Here is an 18,737-nt window from a genome sequence, read left to right on the forward strand (position 1 = left end):
AGGTGTACCTGTGGATGTATTTCAAGGCCTACCTTCAATCTCAGTGCCTCTTTGCCTGACATCATGGGAAAATCAAAAGAAATCAGCCAAGACCTCAGAAAAAAAATTGTAGACCTCCACAAGTCTTTCATCCTTGGGAGCAATTTCCAAACGCCTTAAGGTACCACGTTCATCTGTACGAACAATAGTACGCAAGTATAAAGACCATGGGACCACGCAGCCGTCATACCGCTCAGGAAATTAACGTACTTTGGTGCCGAAAAGTGCAAATCAATCCCAGAACAACACCAAAGGACCTTGTGAAGATGCTGGAGGAAACAGGTACAAAAGTATCAAAAACCACAGTAAAACAAGTCCTATATCGACATAACCTGATAGGCCGCTCAGCAAGGAAGAAGCTACTGCTCCAAAACCGCTAATGAAAAAGCAAGACTACGGTTTGCAACTGCACATGGGGACAAATATCGTACTTTTTGGAGAAATGTCCTCTGGACAAAAATAGAACTGTTTGGCCATAATGACCATCGTTATGTTTGGAGGAAAAAGGGGGAGGCTGAAAAAACACTATCCCACCCGTGAAGCATGGGGGTGCAGCATCATGTTGTGTGCGTGCTTTGCTGCAAGAGGGACTGGTGCACTTCACAAATAGATGGCATAATGAGGCAGGAAAATTATGTGGATATATTGAAGCAACATCTCAAGACATCAGTCAGGAATCCTAAGGTTGGTCGCAAATGGGTCTTCCAAATGGACAATGACCCCAAGCATACTTCCAAAGTTGTGGCAAAATGACTTTAGGACAATAAAGTCAAGGTATTGGAGTGGCCATCACAAAGCCCTGACCTCAACCCTATAGAAAATGTGTGGGCAGAACTGAAAAAATGTGTGCGAGCAAGGAGGCCTACAAACCTGACTCAGTTACACCAGCTCTGTCAGGAAGAATGGGCCAAAATTCACCCAACTTATTGTGGGAAGCTTGTGGAAGGCTTCCCGAAACGTTTGATCCAAGTTAAACAATTTAAAGGCAATGCTACCAAATAATAATTGAGTGAATGTTAACTTCTGACCCACTGGGAATGTGATGAAAGAAATAAAAGCTGAAGTATATCATTCTCTCTTACTATTATTCTGACATTTCACATTCTTAAGATGAAGTGATTATCCTAACTGACCTAAGACAGGGAATTTTTACCAGGAATAAATGTAAGGAATTGTGAAAAACTGAGTTTAAATGTACTTGGCTAAGGTGTATGTAAACTTCCGACTTCTACTGTAGCTGGTGTATCATCAGGGTTGACTTCAGCTTCATGATGTCCTCCACTGTTATCCCCTCTAGACCACACTGCTGGAATGATCAGTATTGCCAGTCAGAGGCCAGACCCATCAACATCCACACTTGACCCATTGGCTAAGCCCTTTGGGACAACAGTCCATGAGAGAAGGCAGGAGGCATTCTCAATGTTTGGAGTGGAGGTTGTCCAGGCAATGGCAGGGTGAGTAAATTCAAAGGTTGTACAGATATAGACTGTTTGGTTGTTTAGCAACAATACCGACCTGTGGTTGTCTAGCAACAAAACCGACCTGTGGTTGTCTAGCAACAAAACCGACCTGTGCGCAACTATGGGGCAAAACAGACGGGGTTGGCTTGGAATGTTGACAACGTGTAAACTATATTTCATCTCCAATGTTTATTGAAAACATAAATACATTTGCACAATGAGCACGTGTTGTCTCTCAAATACATAATTACAGTTGTTGGTTAGCTAGCTAGCGAATTTTTGCCATATTAGCAATGAAATTAAATTAATCAAAACATCTCAAAACAAGACATGGTATCAAGAACAAGATGAAAGTAGCTGAAACGAGCCTCTGACGATTCCCCACATGGCAGCTTCGTGTCATTGTTGCTAGCTGTCTGGCCATCCAGAATCACAACAACTCACAAACCTCTGCCCCATTGAAGCGTGCTGTCACGGATCCCTCTGGAACTGTGTCATTACGCACACCTGGTCCCCATTTCCCCGATTGTAATTGTAGAAATGTGCCCTTTGGTTTCCATTGGGCTGTCGTTTATTGGTCCTATGTCCGTTGGTCGTGTGAGTACCTGTGCTGTGTTGTTTTGGCATTCGGGCTACATGTATTGCGCAGATGATTACGGGGCTCGCCCCGTGTATTTATTTGAGGTACTCCTCGCACTTTTGTATGGGGTTCTACCCTGTGTTTTGTAACCTTCTTCTTACATTCCCTTTAATGGCTAGAGTTTCTGGTTTACCCTCTTAAACAGCCAATTAGGTCAGATAATGTTGACTGGCATGTCGCTTTTGGAGAGGCCATTGAAGAAAATAACAGTTTGTGGTACAGGCAATGCCATGCGAGAACAAAGAACTTACAAATAACATGGTACAGTAGATATGTTACCATCTTGCCCAAAGAAAGTCAGGATTCCTGGCTTCCCTTCTGCACCACAAGCAAAAGCCCTTATAGCAGCAAAAGGGGGGACCAACTCCATATTAATGCCCATGAAGTGTGGGCTGTAGATCAAAGACCATTCTGGAAAAAAAGACAGATTGAGATTCCAGCTTTTGGAGTCAGTAGATCCGGCGATGCAAAGGGTATGGCAGCTATATGTGCTTGGTTTCCCTTCAGCACAGCATCCAATTATAGAACCACGAGAGCCAAACATGGTCAGTCCACAAGAGTGAAACATGGTCAGTCCACAAGAGTCAAACATGTTCAGGGACCATGCCTCAGGACTACCTGGCCTGATGACTCCTTGCTGTCTCCAGTCCACCTGGTCGTGCTGCTGCTCCAGTTTAAACTGTTCTGCCTGCGGCTATGGAATCAAATCAAATCAAATGTATTTATATAGCCCTTCGTACATCAGCTGATATCTCAAAGTGCTGTACAGAAACCCAACCTAAAACCTCAAACAGCAAGCAATGCAGGTGTAGAAGCACGGTGGCTAGGAAAAACTCCCTAGAAAGGCCAAAACCTAGGAAGAAACCTAGAGAGGAACCAGGCTATGTGGGGTGGCCAGTCCTCTTCTGGCTGTGCCGGGTGGAGATTATAACAGAACATGGCCAAGATGTTCAAATGTTCATAAATGACCAGCATGGTCGAATAATAATAAGGCAGAACAGTTGAAACTGGAGCAGCAGCACGGTCAGGTGGACTGGGGACAGCAAGGAGTCATCATGTCAGGTAGTCCTGGGGCATGGTCCTAGGGCTCAGGTCCTCCGAGAGAGAGAAAGAAAGAGAGAATTAGAGAGAGCATATGTGGGGTGGCCAGTCCTCTTCTGGCTGTGCCGGGTGGAGATTATAACAGAACATGGCCAACATGTTCAAATGTTCATAAATGACCAGCGTGGTCGAATAATAATAATAATAATAATAAGGCAGAACAGTTGAAACTGGAGCAGCAGCACGGCCAGGTAGACTGGGGACAGCAAGGAGTCATCATGTCAGGTAGTCCTGGGGCATGGTCCTATGACTCAGGTCCTCCGAGAGATAGAAAGAAAGAGAGAAGGAAATAATTAGAGAACGCACACTTAGATTCACACAGGACACCGAATAGGACAGGAGAAGTACTCCAGATATAACAAACTGACCCTAGCCCCCGACACATAAACTACTGCAGCATAAATACTGGAGGCTGAGACAGGAGGGGTCAGGAGACACTGTGGCCCCATCCGAGGACACCCCCGGACAGGGCCAAACAGGAAGGATATAACCCCACCCACTTTGCCAAAGCACGGCCCCCACACCACTTCTTGTGGTCAGTCCAACTTCCCACCAACTTACCATCCTGAGACAAGGGGGGGCGCCAACCCAGACAGGATGACCACATCAGTGAATCAACCCACTCAGGTGACGCACCCCTTCCAGGGACGGCATGAGAGAGCCCCAGTAAGCCAGTGACTCAGCCCCTGTAATAGGGTTAGAGGCAGAGAATCCCAGTGGAAAGAGGGGAACCGGCCAGGCAGAGACAGCAAGGGCGGTTCGTTGCTCCAGAGCCTTTCCGTTCACCTTCCCACTTCTGGGCCAGACTACACTCAATCATATGACCCACTGAAGAGATGAGTCTTCAGTAAAGACTTAAAGGTTGAGACCGAGTTTGCGTCTCTGACATGGGTAGGCAGACCGTTCCATAAAAATGGAGCTCTATAGGAGAAAGCCCTGCCTCCAGCTGTTTGCTTAGAAATTCTAGGGACAATTAGGAGGCCTGCGTCTTGTGACCGTAGCGTACGTGTAGGTATGTACGGCAGGACCAAATCAGAGAGATAGGTAGGAGCAAGCCCATGTAATGCTTTGTAGGTTAGCAGTAAAACCTTGAAATCAGCCCTTGCTTTGACAGTGTAGGGAGGCTGGAGTAATATGATCAAATTTTTTGGTTCTAGGCAGGATTCTAGCAGCCGTATTTAGCACTAACTGAAGTTTATTTAGTGCTTTATCCGGGTAGCCGGAAAGTAGAGCATTGCAGTAGTCTAACCTAGAAGTAACAAAAGCATGGATACATTTTTCTGCATCATTTTTGGACAGAAAGTTTCTGATTTTTGCAATGTTACGTAGATGGAAAAAAGCTGTCCTCTTCAAAAGAGAGATCAGGGTCCAGAGTAACGCCGAGGTCCTTCACAGTTTTATTTGAGACGACTGTACAACCATTAAGATTAATTGTCAGATTCAACAGAAGATCTCTTTGTTTCTTGGGACCTAGAACAAGCATCTCTGTTTTGTCCGAGTTTAAAAGTAGAACGTTTGCAGCCATCCACTTCCTTATGTCTGAAACACATGCTTCTAGCAAGGGCAATTTTGGGGCTTCACCATGTTTCATTGAAATGTACAGCTGTGTGTCATCCGCATAGCAGTGAAAGTTAACATTATGTTTTCGAATGACATCCCCAAGAGGTAAAATATATAGTGAAAACAATGGAACCCTGGCCTGTTCACTTGACGTGCTACCTTGTCCCGGACTTGCTGTTTTCGACTCTCTCTCTCTCTCTACAGCACCTGCTGTCTCTATCTCTGAATGCTTGGCTGTGAAAAGCCAACTGACATTTACCCCTGAGGTGCTGACCTGTTGCACCCTCTACAACCACTGTGATTATTATTATTTGACCCTGCTGGTCATCTATGAAAATGTGAACATCTTGGCCATGTTCTGTTATAATCTCCACCCGGCACAGCCAGAAGAGGACTGGTCACCCCTCAGAGCCTGGTTCCTCTCTAGGTCTCTTCATAGGTTCCTGCCATTCTAGAGTTTTTCCTAGCCATCATGCTTCTATATCTGCATTGCTTGCTGTTTGGGGTTTTAGGCTGGGTTTCTGTACAGCACTTTGTGACATCAACTGATGTTAAAAGGGCTTTATAAATACATGTGATTGATTTGATTCATTGATTCAGTCTTTTGCCAATTTGCCCAATGGTTAAACATGTCTAAAGGATCCCATCTACAAAAACGCTAAGTCAAGAGGATCCTCTGATTCAACAGTGGCCTGTGGAGGAGAGGCCATTTTGGGAAAATACACTGAAAAAGGAAACAGTGAAGTCTGGCTCCCGCGCATGATGAATTAAAGAAGGGAATGGTGGCTATGTTGCCATCTTTCCCAAGTGAGGCCATTGCCCCTGGTTTTCCATCGACACATTCTCAAACGCCTCTCAACAGTGGTTCTTCTCTCCATCTGTGTGGACAGAGGAGATCTATGACTGCAAGGAGAGCCACACAGAGCCTAGCTACAAACCTCAACCAACCAAAGTAGTGCTGAATGAGAACAAACAAGAATCTGAACATGGCTCAGTGTTGGAGGGGCACAAAGAGGAGGGGGGCATTGAGACCAGATATGGGGTATAGGAAGTGGGCGTTCTAGAAAAAGGGTGAGTGAGTGGGAGTAGGAGAGCAAACAATTCCAAATCTGCATTATGACGTTTTTCTAAAACTTTAAAGTACATTTCTATGCCTGTCAGTTGAATTTCAACCCTGTTTTCAGACACTTGCACTGCAGAATGTGGCTCGCCATTCCTGCAGACATGTCATTATTCTTGACTGTCAGAGATAGGTGGGTTGTGTTGATTTGCTGCAGGAGTGCAGCTGTTCTTGATTGGCCGCTTTTGAACCATCTCATCCACATCTGACTGACATTACTGTGCTTTTTGCACTATTCTTGCAAGGTGCCTGCCCTGTGCTCTTTTCCCTCATTTATTTAGTATCTCTCTTCGTGTCGCTCTCTTTCAGCCCTTCATGTCAGTCTCCCATCCAAGTGGGACAGACATTGCGGTATGGGATGGGAGCAACTGTTGACAATGAGCCAAAAGAAATTTCACACAGCCAGACCACTTGTGAGGTTGTGGCCCTGGCAAAGTGTCAAGTTGTAGAGGACTTGGAGATGATATGTAAGGAAGAAATGGAAGAGGAAGTCATAGAGTCAGGCTCCAGAATAGAGCATTCTGGGAAGGAAGAGGTTACTGTGGCTAGGCAGGTGGAAGTGTATGAGATGCGGTAAGTGTATAAGGGCCACAGCGCTCAACCTCACTACCTGCCATAATGGTGCTGGTTTAGTAGTGATGATCTGCATGGTGCTGGTTTAGTAGTGTTGACCTGCATGGTGCTGGTTTAGTAGTGTTGACCTGCATGGTGCTGGTTTAGTAGTGTTGATCTGCATGGTGCTGGTTTAGTAGTGTTGATCTGCATGGTGCTGGTTTAGTAGTGTTGACCTGCATGGTGCTGGTTTAGTAGTGTTGACCTGCATGGTGCTGGTTTAGTAGTGTTGACCTGCATGGTGCTGGTTTAGTAGTGTTGACTTGCATGGTGCTGGTTTAGTAGTGTTGATCTGCAGGGTGCTGGTTTAGTAGTGTTGATCTGCCGGGTGCTGGTTTAGTAGTGTTGACCTGCATGGTGCTGGTTTAGTAGTGTTGACCTGCATGGTGCTGGCTTAGTAGTGTTGATCTGCATGGTGCTGGTTTAGGAGTGTTGATCTGCATGGTGCTGGTTTAGGAGTGTTGATCTGCATGGTGCTGGTTTAGGAGTGTTGATCTGCATGGTGTTGCATTTCTATTGCTGTTTTTGCGGTTGGGATTTAAAACAACTTAAACAGAGCATTTAGCCCCCTGCAGCAATGGAATAAAATCACATTGTAGGATTTGTGCTTTTAGACTTATTCATTATATTTTACAATATTTTGCATTCTCCATTTTAATTTGGATGAATATATAACATTGACTACAGTGTCAATATAACAAGGCTTTGAAAAAGGATTTACATTTGATTGTGTTGTATGGTATTTATGCACCTTGGCCGGCTCTTATCTCGATTTAAACAGTTGCGTTATTAACTGTCATTTTCATGAATAGTCAGATAATATTTTTGAGCGTGAGGTTTGGTTTGTGTGTGATAGTTGTAGAACTTTCCATTTGATTGCTTTGTTCTTACTGGACGACTCTGCTTTCTTGGTTTTCATAATCACCTCTGACCATGGTCTCCCCTCTCCTCAGACCTGAAAACATGGTTTCTCTGCCGCCATCATGCCTAAGAGTTGCCAGTGCACCAGGGTTTCTATCCACTCAAGCATCCTGTTCAGAGGCTCAGTTAGAATACTGTCCAGTGGACAATAGCATATTATGGGAGACGCCAAGAAAGGATGGGTCAGAGCTCTCTATCGAAAGATCAAAAGAGAAGAGAGACATGGTGAGAGGAATGGCAGAAATGGTTTCATCTTGTCCAAGCACTGTCAGCATTCCGGGATTTCTGTCTCCACATCTGTCCAAGGAAGCCAAGTTAGAGAGGGAACCTAGCATGGCAGATCTAATGCCATCCTGCCCAAGATTGGCTGGCACACTCGGATTCCCTTCTCTTGAAAGTCAAGTAAAGGAGTGTACAATCAACATTGAGGCCATTTGGGAGAAGCCCCCGAAGGGGAAAAAAAGGATGGCCTTTATGTCCACTCCACATTTGGACAGATTAAACGAAGACAAGGAGCTAATGAAACACATGGTGGCTCTGGTACCATCATGCCCTACTACAACAAGTATTCCTGGCTTCCCCTCTGCACCACATCCCAAAGCTGAGGTATATGTGCCAGCGTGCCCTAAAGTGTCCAGTCCCCCGGGTTTTGCATCCACTGGGGGGGCTACAACATTAGAGTGGCTTGTTGACCCAAAGTCTATGTTTGAGCACTTGCAGAAAAATAAGGAGAATAAAGAAGAAAACGTTTCTCCAAAATACAGATCGAAAGAACACAGTGAGAAAGTTAAAGCAATGGTTGCTATGGTGTCATGTGGCTCAGATGTATCCACGATTCCTGGCTTCCCCTCTGCTCCACATCCAAAAACTGAGGTGGGGCCAAGTAGTGTGAATCTTGTTCCCTCCTGCACTAAAGTTTCTAGTCTCCCTGGTTTTCCATCCATTGAGAAGGATAGGTGGGCAGGGTGGGTTGTTGACCAGAGGCCATTGTTGAAGAGACCACTAAAGGAGAGGAAAGTCATTATTGACAGCTCAAAAGCAGACCAAGAGGAAATGAAAACCAATGTTCCTTTGAGGATATCATGTCCACACTCTGCAAGGATCCCTGGCTTCCCATCTGTACCACAACCCAATATGATGATTATTTTGCCTGCTTGCTCTAAAGCTTCCAGTGAGGAGGCTACAACATTAAAGTGGCTTGTTGACCCCAAGCCTGTGTTTGAGCACTTTCTGAAGAAGAAGGAGGAAGATCTTTTTCCAAAAGACAAGTCAAAAGAAGACATTGACAAAATGAAACCAGTAGTTGCTTTAGTGCCATGTTGCCCAGAAGCAGCCATAATTCCTGGCTTCCCCTCTTGCTTCCCCTCTGTACCACAACCCAAAGATGTCTACTTGGGGCAAACTGTAGTCAACCTTCTTCCATCTTGCCCAAAAGTCACCAGTATTGCAGGTTTCCCATCCCATCAGCAAACTGACAGAAAATATTGGCGCACAGATCCACCCAGAGATCATCGGCCATTATGGGAGAAGCAACTGAAAAAGAAGCAGAAGTTATTGATGGGAATAATAGAAAAAGACAAACAAGGAATGAAAGGAATGGTGGCTCTGGTACCGTCATGTCCTACTGCAGCAAGTATTCCTGGCTTCCCCTCTGCACCACATCCCAAAGCTGAGGTAGAGCTAAGTATGCTGAGTCTTGCGCTCGCTTGCCCCAAAATGTCCAGTCTCCCTGGTTTTGCATCCACTGATGGGGCTACAGCATTAGAGTGGCTTGTTGACCCAAAATCTATGTTTGAGCACTTGGAGAAGAAGAAGGAAGAGGAAGAAAACATTCTCCCAAAAGTCATCGGCAAAACGAAAGCAATGGTTGCTTTGGTGCCATGTTGCCCAGAAGAAGGCAGGATTCCTAGCTTCCGCTCTGCACCACAACCCAACAGCTCCAGTCTCCCAGGTTTCCCATCGACAGCCAACGTCCAGACAGGAGATTGGCACGTTGAACAGAAGCCTTTGTTTGAGAAGAAGCTGAAAGATAAGACCGTAATAATCAAAGATAGGTCACCAGAAGACAGAGAAAATAGGGTGTCACTGGCGCCATCTTGCCCATGTGAGAGTCTCACTTCTGGGTTCCCGTTCTTTACACAACTAAAAGCAATAGAAGAACAAACCGTGTTTTCCCTAATGCGAGCTTGTCCAAGTGAATCTAGAGAACCAGGATTACCTTCTAGACAGCCATCTGAATTAGCTCGAACCCAGGGAGAAGAATCTGTGAGTTCTATGCAGGATAATAGGTCAGAGGATATGGTGCTTTCCAAGCCTGACCTAAGCAGTGCAGTTGGAGATGAAAACCTAAAATCGTTGCTTGCACTGGTACCATCTTGCCTCGAGGCAGCAAGCATTCCTGGTTTCCTGTCTGCCCCTCCTCACAGTCTAGAGTCTGTAGAGGCAAATGGTAAGGTGTGTGTGGTTAGGCATGCAATATCTTTTTTTCCAAGTGTCTCGCATTGCAAGTGGAAAGCAACATACTTTGTTTTTTGGTTTCGAAGAGACAAGTATGCAGACAGAGAAGAAAGAGGTTACTGGAGAACCAGCAGAGTGTGTTCTAGATAAGGGGTAAGTGTTTGAGCATATGGCTCTCTGCATGGATTGCAGTGGCAGTGAAACATTGTTTTTTGTTTGGTCTGCAACGGCCACTGTAAAGCCAGATATTTTAGCTTTGGCAAACCTCTTAAGACTACATGGCGTGATACTCTGCATCTGAGATGTGTTTTGGGTCTGTGAACCTGTTACATGGAGATAATATATTATAGGGTGATATTCCTTCTAAATTTGTGACGGAGGAGTTGTTTTGGTGCATGCCAATGCATGTGTGTTTTTCTGTGTGTAGCATGGATTCTGTAGGGATGTTCTTTTCAATGTTCACCTCTCATGTTAGTGTCCTCGACAGCCCACAAATAGAGAAAATCCCATCTGAGGAATCTGAGGAAATCCAGAAGTCCTCTGCAGTGTTAGAACCAGAGCTGGTCTTAGGATGGGAGGTGTTGGAGGCTGAGGGGTCTGTGGCAGAGAAGCAGCAGGAGGCCTCTGGCCTAGTACAGACCATTTTTGGTGTCTTCTCCAGGGGGTAAGTGGGAGATTGCAGGCTCCTATGTAGCACGGCAAAGTGTGTGGTGTGTTCTGTAGATTCTTAGTCTAATTGTCACCAGTGTCACCCTCATGTTCACTAGTTTATTTATATTAATGTTTGCATACAATGGCATTTTCTATTTTTGATCTGCGTCATTGATTTAACAAATCCTATTTTGGTCAACTCAAGTACTTTTAGCAACTCTCACATACAGTTAATAAAATAAATGTATTGAAGTTTGAAGGATCTGTGTTTAATCTCTCAGATTTTTAAATGTGTTGAGACTTTTTTTATATGGTTTCGAATGCTCCCAATGTTTACCATGCCTGTTTTAAAGCTCAGTCCCTCAATTACAGTAAGTAATCCCTCTCTCACAGTTATGAAACCGTAGCAGCCATGCTGGGTCCGTCTGGCTCCTCTCCAACAGAAGGTGCAGCCCCATCAGAGAGCTCCTCTGAACCTGTCCCAGATACATCTACCCTCGTCCAGGAAGCAGTGTCTGGAAAGGCACCGCACCTTGAGGGTGAAACCAAAAAAACGATTGAACTCCCATCCACCGCTGAGCCATGCTTGTTGAATATGGAAGACCAACAGTCAATGAGTGAGGCAATGAGACAAGACACTGAGGATGGGTTTGTTCAAGTCCAAGATCTAAGCAGTATGAGAAAATGGCCGTCATTGACGGAGGCTGACCTTACTGAGATCTCCAGAGGAAAATTTGTGGTAACTGGAGAAGAAGAGATTTACCTTGACTTGTGGGCGCAAATAGGGGAGAAATCGACGTTAAAAGCACAGGACTCTGGACAGATAACAGGTTATGTTGATATTTATTCAGCCGGGTCACCTGTCGAGACAGAATTATCAACTTCATTACACCAGGACAAGGGGTGAGTGTCCTGGCAGCAAACCGGTGTCTGAACTATTTGGCTGCACTGCTTGAAAATACAAATGCTGTATTAAATCATAACATTGTCTTTCGTTCGCATAATGTTTGGCTCAGCCATGCTTGCTACTCAGTGAACTGTGATGGACAAGTCTACAGTATGTGTCAAATTTAAGCTGCGTCTTGATGTTTAAGGCACTTGTTTGTGGGCCCAGGTGTTCTAATGTTAACTAAGGTCTTCAGTGTCTCTGTGTACTGTTTATGCTGCTACCTATGTCATGCATGTTTGTCTCGTAAAGAAAAACCTGTGGCTTTTTCTTAGTTATAATCAGTCAATGTGTTGAGTTTTTCTACATCTGGAACACTTCTCCAGTGTCTGCTCAGTGGAATGGGATATGTAAGCGATTCAGTGAGGTGTGTCAGCTTGTGGAATGTGAGGGGGGGGTTGCTTTACTGATATTACCATTTCAATAGTTATTTAATAGAATGTAATTATATAGCAAGATCTGAGCCATGATATTTTCTCACCTTTTATTTTATTTTTTTAACCTTAAGCGCCCAACATGCAAGCACAGAGGAAGCCTCTGCCCCTACCTCACAACCTACTACAGACACGTTGCTGTTAGAGGACAAGGCTCAAGAACATATAGTCCCCATCCCAGATAAACCCTCTGATGATCAGACACTCGCCTCAGATGAAACACAATCGGAAGTTGCCCCTGTTGTCGCTGGCCAGGCTGTCCCTGCACAGATAACAACTGAACCTCATCATGCAAAGAAACGAGACGGTAGTCTTCCTCCAGAAACTCAACAGGAAGCTGATGATCAAGGGATTGTTTCTAAGGTAGTCCCTTCACGGCCTCCAAGGAGAAAAGACTGTCTCACTTCAGAGCGCAAACAGAAATCTGAGAATGTAACTGTACAGAAGCCCACTGAAGTGAGAGGAGACCGTAGTCTTTCAACAGAACCTCTAAAGAAAGATGATGTACAGAAGGGTTTTACTGCCCAGGCACCAGAGGAGATGGTACCATCACATCCTGGTAGGAAAATAGATGGTTGTCTTTCAACAGAACCTCTAAAGAAAGATGATGTCCAGAAGGGTTTCACTGCCCAGGCACCAGAGGAGATGGTAACATCACATCCTGGTAGGAAAATAGATCGTTGTCTTTCAACAGAACCTCAACAAAAAACTGATGCCCTTGTCCAGGTGCCCACTGAACTGGTCCCTCCTCGCCGTACTAAGACAAGCCTCACTAAAGAGACACCACAGGCAACCGCCGTTATCCCAGCTCCACGCACAAGGGGAACCTATAGAGCTTCCAGTGCAGAACGTTCACAGAAACCTGGCCAGGGAGCCACTGAACTGATTCTACCATGGCCTGTGAAGAAACAAAACCGCTTCACTACAGAGCCATCTCAGAAAGCTGATGAGCCAGAGAATCTGATTGCCCAGGCGGTCGCTAAGCTGATTCCACCTCAACGCACCAGGAAAGCATCTCTCTCTCCCGAACCGCGACAGAAAGCTGACGATTTAAAGACTGTTACTGGTAAGGCCACAATTGTTCCCCTAACTTCATATCATGTACCTACAGAGCCATACCCCGAGTTTGGTGTGGGAGAGACTGCTCCCCTCTCGATCATCAGAAAAATAGCCCCGCCCAGGCGCAGCAAAATAACTCATTCTCCCCCAGTGGAATCAAGCAAAGCAGAGGATGGCGCAGATGAAGCTATGGCTTTAGAGGCCCTGAATGCTGCCTACCAAGGGTCTACAGCTCCAGCCCAGATACAGGATCTTACGATAACCTTTTCAAAGGAGTCTGAGGTGGAGACGCAGTCTCCGGAAGTGACAGAAACCGCCACTGAGTCACTCGAAGATGAGCCAGCTCAGAAGTTCTCACCAGAAGTTACAGACCGATTTGAAAAGGTTGAGGCGGAGAAGCAGACCTTGGAAGTGACTGAAACAACCAATGATTCACTTGAAGATGAGCCAGCTCAGAAGGCCTCAACAGAGGACATTGCACCAGGAGTAAAGATGAAAGGCAAGCAAGAGATCTTTCCAGTCCCAAAGCCTCGTGGGAAACGAGACCCTACCCCACCTGTCCAAATAGATGCTACCCGACCAAAGACCTGGCATGCCTCTATTGGGGATAACACCCAGTCTACCAGAGATGGAGGACAGTCACCTGCAGCCTCTGGGCTGGTACCACCTCAACGCAACAAGAGGAGCAGTAGTCTTCCTCCCGTACCCCCTCGTGGCCAGCTTGGAGCATCTGGGGAAGTGGTGGTTGCTCCTCTGCGTAAAAGGAGCAGTAAGCTAAACATAAAACAATCGAGCATGCCTGTTCCAGTTCCCCGCTCTAAAAAATGCCTTAGTTCATCTTTTTCTGATGGAAATCCTCCAATGGACTCCTCATTCACCAGCCAGGCAGACTCCCTTGAGGGCTCGCTGTCTCTCTCTCAGGAAGACAAACAAGACACCAGCCAGGAAGCCTCAGAGGGTTCAATATCATTAACCTCAAACTTGGCCTCCGATGGGAGCTTTGTCACAATTTCTCGCTCAGAGGAGATGTCACCAGAAGTACAACTCTGTGAGAAGGGACTGGAGGAGAGCTGGATCTTCACAGAAACCACTATGTTCACAGAGGCCTTCACAGAAACTGCTATGGTCAGTGAGTTCTTCGTAGACACTGTAAGAGAGGACATTGAGAGGGGTTCAGAGGTAGAGGCTGACTTTGAGAAGGGACTGGAGGAGAGCATGGAAAGCTGGACCTTTACAGATACTACCATGGTCACTCAGGCCTTCACAGAAACCCCTATGGTCACTGAGTTTTTTGAAGACACTGTAATCAAGGATATTGAGAGAGGTTCAGAGGCAGAAGTGCTTGACACGACCTCTCCAACCACCGGTACACCAGCTGAGGACGACTGGTTACGTGTTGAGGGAGCCAAAAAGACAGAGCAGATGGAGGTAGAGAGCAAAGACATGTGGGTTGAAGAGATGGACTTTGGCTTTGAGTCAGTAGACATATCTGCTGGTGGCTTAGATGAGGAGAGGTACGTTATGTTGAGTTGGACACGCCTGTGCAATACAGTGGTTGATTGACGCGTGGCAGTTTTCTGAGTGCATTTACATATAGTTGTTGATAATTCTGTGTGACTAGAATGCTTTTATGAAAGGAAACTGATTGAGAAAATGCCATATATTTCATCCTTTACCATTATTTGAAATGTGTTGCTTCTAAACTGTTAGAACTAAACATCCAGAATATGCTGTGAAGTCAAGTCATATTAAATCCCTGTCTTTCTCTTTTTAGACAACAGGGGGCAGCAGACGAGCCAACAACGCCTAAAGGCAGAGCTGTAAACTCTCAGGAAACGTGTCTAGGCAGTGCTGCTTCCCCAGAAGTATGTTATTTATAGTCTATCAGTTGACCAATCCTCCACCATCATTTTGCATCAGTGACCTTTGAAATGAAATTCTGATTCATAACTGTCCATTTTGTCAATGACAAAAGCAACTTTTTTAGGTTATTACAATGTGATACCTGGTCATTTCTGCACCATAAACTGAAGTGCCACTTATATTTTACTCTGAATTGACCTATTATATCTGATGTGATTTGTTGTCTTAGGGCCTGATGGCCAGTCCTGGCCTTGTTACCTCCAGCCAGTCCCTACTGGAGTGGTGTCAGGAAGTCATCAAAGAACACAAGGGGGTCAAGATCACCAACTTCAGCACATCCTGGAGGAACGGCCTGGCCTTCTGTGCCCTGCTACACCACTTCCACCCGGACAGGATGTAGGTACCCCCTCTGTGATGCGTTTAGACATAAACGTGAGCAGGCATTGTGTTATGGCTTGTTTATTAACCTTTAAAAATGACATCATCATTTTTGTGTTAACGTGTTTCCTGTTCTTGTAGTGTGTATTGATTATCTATTTCTTCGCTGCTTAGAAACTTTGAGATGCTGGACCCTTATGACATCAAGCGCAACAACAAGAAGGTAGTTTGTTTTCTTTACGTTATCTCAACATGTCATAATCACGATCAACAGCCAGGCCTTAAATGTGACCATCAGTTGGTTAACTGCTGAATGTTTTCCCCACCCAACCCATCTTCTCTTATTTCCCCCAAGGCCTTCGACGGTTTCGCAGAGTTGGGCATCTCTCGGCTGATAGAGCCCTCGGACATGGTCCTGCTGGCCGTGCCTGACCGCCTCATCGTCATGACCTACCTCAACCAGATCCGCACCTACTTCACGGGCCAGGAGCTGAGCGTGCTGCACATCGAGGCGGACAGCAGTGAGTCCAGTTATGGCATGGCCGGGGAGAGCCGGGAGGGCCCCGACCCGGAGGCCGCCGCACGCTACTGTCAACGGATCCAAGATGAGGCCCTCACAATGGAGACCAATGTGGGCGCTGCAGAGAAGAAGGCAGATAGTGACACTAAGGAGGGCACCAATAGGGAAGTGGTCCCACCCCCTAGAACCAAACGGCTGCAGGCTGCAGGGGAAGCAGGAGGGGCCCAAGCCCCCGTCGTACCCCCCAGGACACATTTTTTATCTGCCAAGTCTGGGTTCTCCCACCTAAAGGATGTAGATCTGGTTAAGAAACGACGGTCACAACGCAGGTCAATAGACGAGGCAGACTCAACCGAGGTCAGTGGCCTATGATCTCTCTCTCTTCACTTTCTCTCCTTCTCACCCCCCCCCCCCCTTTTGTCTCTCTTTCTCTCTCCACTTTCTGCCACTTAATCTCTCTGTGAGTGATTGCTTTGTTGTAGTTACAGGTTGCTGCAGCACAGGAAGAGAGTGGAGCTGACAGAATAAAATCAGAAACAGGTACATACAGTATATTGATTTTGTATGATGTGTTCTGAGTTCACACACACACACACACACAGACTTACTGAGTCCCCAGGTTCCCAGGTACCTTATGATTGTGAACCACCCCTCAGAGGAGCAGTGGAGAGGAGGGATGGAGAGGAGGGATGGAGAGGAGGGATGGAGAGGAGGGATGGAGAGGAGGGATGGAGAGGAGGGATGGAAAAGAGGGATGGAGAGGAGGAGGGATGGAGAGGAGGAGGGATGGAGAGGAGGAGGGATGGAGAGGAGGAGAGATGGAGAGATGGAGAGGAGGAGAGATGGAGAGGAGGAGAGATAGGAGAGATGGAGAGGAGGAGAGATAGATGGAGAGGAGGAGAGATAGATGGAGAGGAGAGATAGATGGAGAGGAGAGATAGATGGAGAGGAGAGATAGCGATGGAGAGGAGGAGAGATGTAGGGGAGAGGAGAGATGGAGAGGAGAGATTGAGAGGAGGATAGGAGAGATGGAGAGGAGAGATGGAGGAGAGGAGAGATGGAGGGGAGGAGAGATGGGTGTCTGTACTCCATCCCCTGAGCGGAGAGAGAGAGGAGAGCTGAAGTACAGACACAAGTCATCACAGTTGTCTCTGTTGTACTTGGCTCATCCATCCCCTGAGAGGAGAGAGAGAGAGAGAGGAGAGATGGAGTACAGAAACAAGTCATCACAGTTGTCTCTGTTGTACTTGGCTCATCCATCCCCAGAGCATTGACTCATTCTAATTACTTTGATGGCTTCCTGTCGTTAGGATTAGAGTCCTTAGCCTATCAAACGATGTTAATTACCTCGTCATCACAGTCTAGTTTGCCACTTTCATGCTCTTCCAGTAATTGGAGCTTGTGTGTGTGTGTGTGTGTGTGTGTGTGTGTGTGTGTGTGTGTGTGTGTGTGTGTGTGTGTGTTTCATATAGGAAGGACAGCTGGTGAAGAAGGACGATCGGCTGAGGAGGTCTGTCACTTTCACAAGTCACTGTCTGCAGCTGTCATAAACACTGGAAATACCAATGTTCTGTATCAGAAAGAAGTATCATCTTTGTGTGTGTGTGTGTGTGTGTGTGTGTGTGTACAGGACACCAGCCAGTATGTGCTGAGGGAGATGCAGGCCCTAGAGTTTGAACAGAAGCACATTGACAGCAGGGCAGACATCGTGGAAAGTAGTCTACGGCGACTGATGGAGTCCGGTGAGAGGGGGATGGAGAAAGAGAAAGAAAAATACCCTTGAATAAAGGCTTTCACTATTTTCAAATCGTCTCCTTATAATGATGCCCTCTCTTTCTCCATACATGTAGGTAGTGACAAGATGCAGGAGGAGAAGCTGATCCAGGAGTGGTTCACTCTGGTCAACAAGAAGAACGCCCTCATCAGGAGACAAGACCAACTACAGCTACTGTAAGATCCACCATCCCCACCGTGTTCTCCAACGTTACCTAGTGCTTTAAACAACACTGTTTATTTGTTTTATTTAACCTGGCAAGTCAGTTAAGAACAAATTCTTAATTACAATGATGACCTACACCGGCAAACTCGGACGACGCTGGGCCCTACAGGACTCCCAACCATGTCCGTTTGTGATACAGCCTGGAATCGAACCAGGGTGTTTGTAGTGATGCCTCAAGCACTGAGATGCAGTGCCTTAGACCAGAGCGCCGCTCGGGAGCCCTAAACACTGACATATTATAGACACATTACATTGATCTTAACCACAAGGCATTCTGCTCCACAGGCAAGAGGAGCAGGACCTGGAAATGAGGTTTGAGATGCTGAACCGAGAGCTGAGAGACATGATGGCTATTGAAGGTAAGACTACAGTACCAATATACTGAACTACAAGATCCATGATGCCACTCTATTCTGTGATACAGCTCATTAATGTGGCCAGATGTGGTCATAGTGGCACTACAAACCATACAATAACAAAAATATCTCAGCAAAGGAAATGAGAATAGTGTGCTGTTCCGTATGGCAGTGTTAGGTTCTAATCTCTGGTACAATGGACGGACTCAGAGGAAAAACTAACTAGATTTATGCGACACACTGTGTGTTGCAGTTGCAGAGCACAAACATACACTGACAGTGTCATCTGCAAAACACCATCACACCTTTTCCTCTGTGATTCACGGTGGGAACCACACATGCAGAGATCATCCGTACTTACTCTGTGTCTCACAGAGACTGCGGTTGGAACCAAATATCTCAAATTTGGACTCATCAGACCAAAGGACAGATTTCCACAGGTTTAATGTCCGTTGCTTGTGTTTCTTGGCCCAAGCAAGTCTTATTCTTACTGGTGTTCTTTAGTAGTGGTTTCTTTTCAGCAATTCGACCATTAAGGCTTGATTCACGCAGTCTCTTCTGAACAGTTGATGTTGAGATGTGTCTGTTACTTGAACTCTGTAGCATTTTTTGGGGCTGCAA

At 46.0% G+C, this 18,737-nt stretch overlaps 1 protein-coding gene across 7 annotated transcripts in view; it reads left to right on the forward strand.

The window, feature by feature from the left end:
* Nucleotides 1-18,737, forward strand: part of LOC139379075 (uncharacterized) — a 62,652-nt gene that overhangs the window by 35,233 nt on the left and 8,682 nt on the right. For 4 of the 7 annotated variants that reach the window (XR_011628364.1, XM_071121845.1, XM_071121840.1 and 1 more), the window contains 16 exons: nt 1,337-1,493; nt 6,230-6,493; nt 7,486-9,902; nt 9,997-10,063; nt 10,386-10,574; nt 10,955-11,464; nt 12,016-14,514; nt 14,775-14,865; nt 15,093-15,259; nt 15,416-15,464; nt 15,597-16,118; nt 16,244-16,301; nt 17,234-17,271; nt 17,392-17,503; nt 17,612-17,711; nt 18,046-18,119. Coding sequence is in view for 6 of the 7 variants with exons in the window: in XM_071121845.1 (XP_070977946.1) it covers nt 1,337-1,493; nt 6,230-6,493; nt 7,486-9,902; nt 9,997-10,063; nt 10,386-10,574; nt 10,955-11,464; nt 12,016-14,514; nt 14,775-14,865; nt 15,093-15,259; nt 15,416-15,464; nt 15,597-16,118; nt 16,244-16,301; nt 17,234-17,271; nt 17,392-17,503; nt 17,612-17,711; nt 18,046-18,119 (7,314 nt within the window). In the remaining variant the exon portion in view is untranslated. The remainder of the gene's footprint in view (nt 1-1,336; nt 1,494-6,229; nt 6,494-7,485; nt 9,903-9,996; nt 10,064-10,385; nt 10,575-10,954; nt 11,465-12,015; nt 14,515-14,774; nt 14,866-15,092; nt 15,260-15,415; nt 15,465-15,596; nt 16,119-16,243; nt 16,302-17,233; nt 17,272-17,391; nt 17,504-17,611; nt 17,712-18,045; nt 18,120-18,737) is intronic. The other 3 variants (XM_071121842.1, XM_071121843.1, XM_071121844.1) reach the window with 3 other exon arrangements.

This window comes from Oncorhynchus clarkii, chromosome 21, assembly GCF_045791955.1.
Source record: "Oncorhynchus clarkii lewisi isolate Uvic-CL-2024 chromosome 21, UVic_Ocla_1.0, whole genome shotgun sequence".
NCBI lineage: Eukaryota > Metazoa > Chordata > Actinopteri > Salmoniformes > Salmonidae > Oncorhynchus > Oncorhynchus clarkii.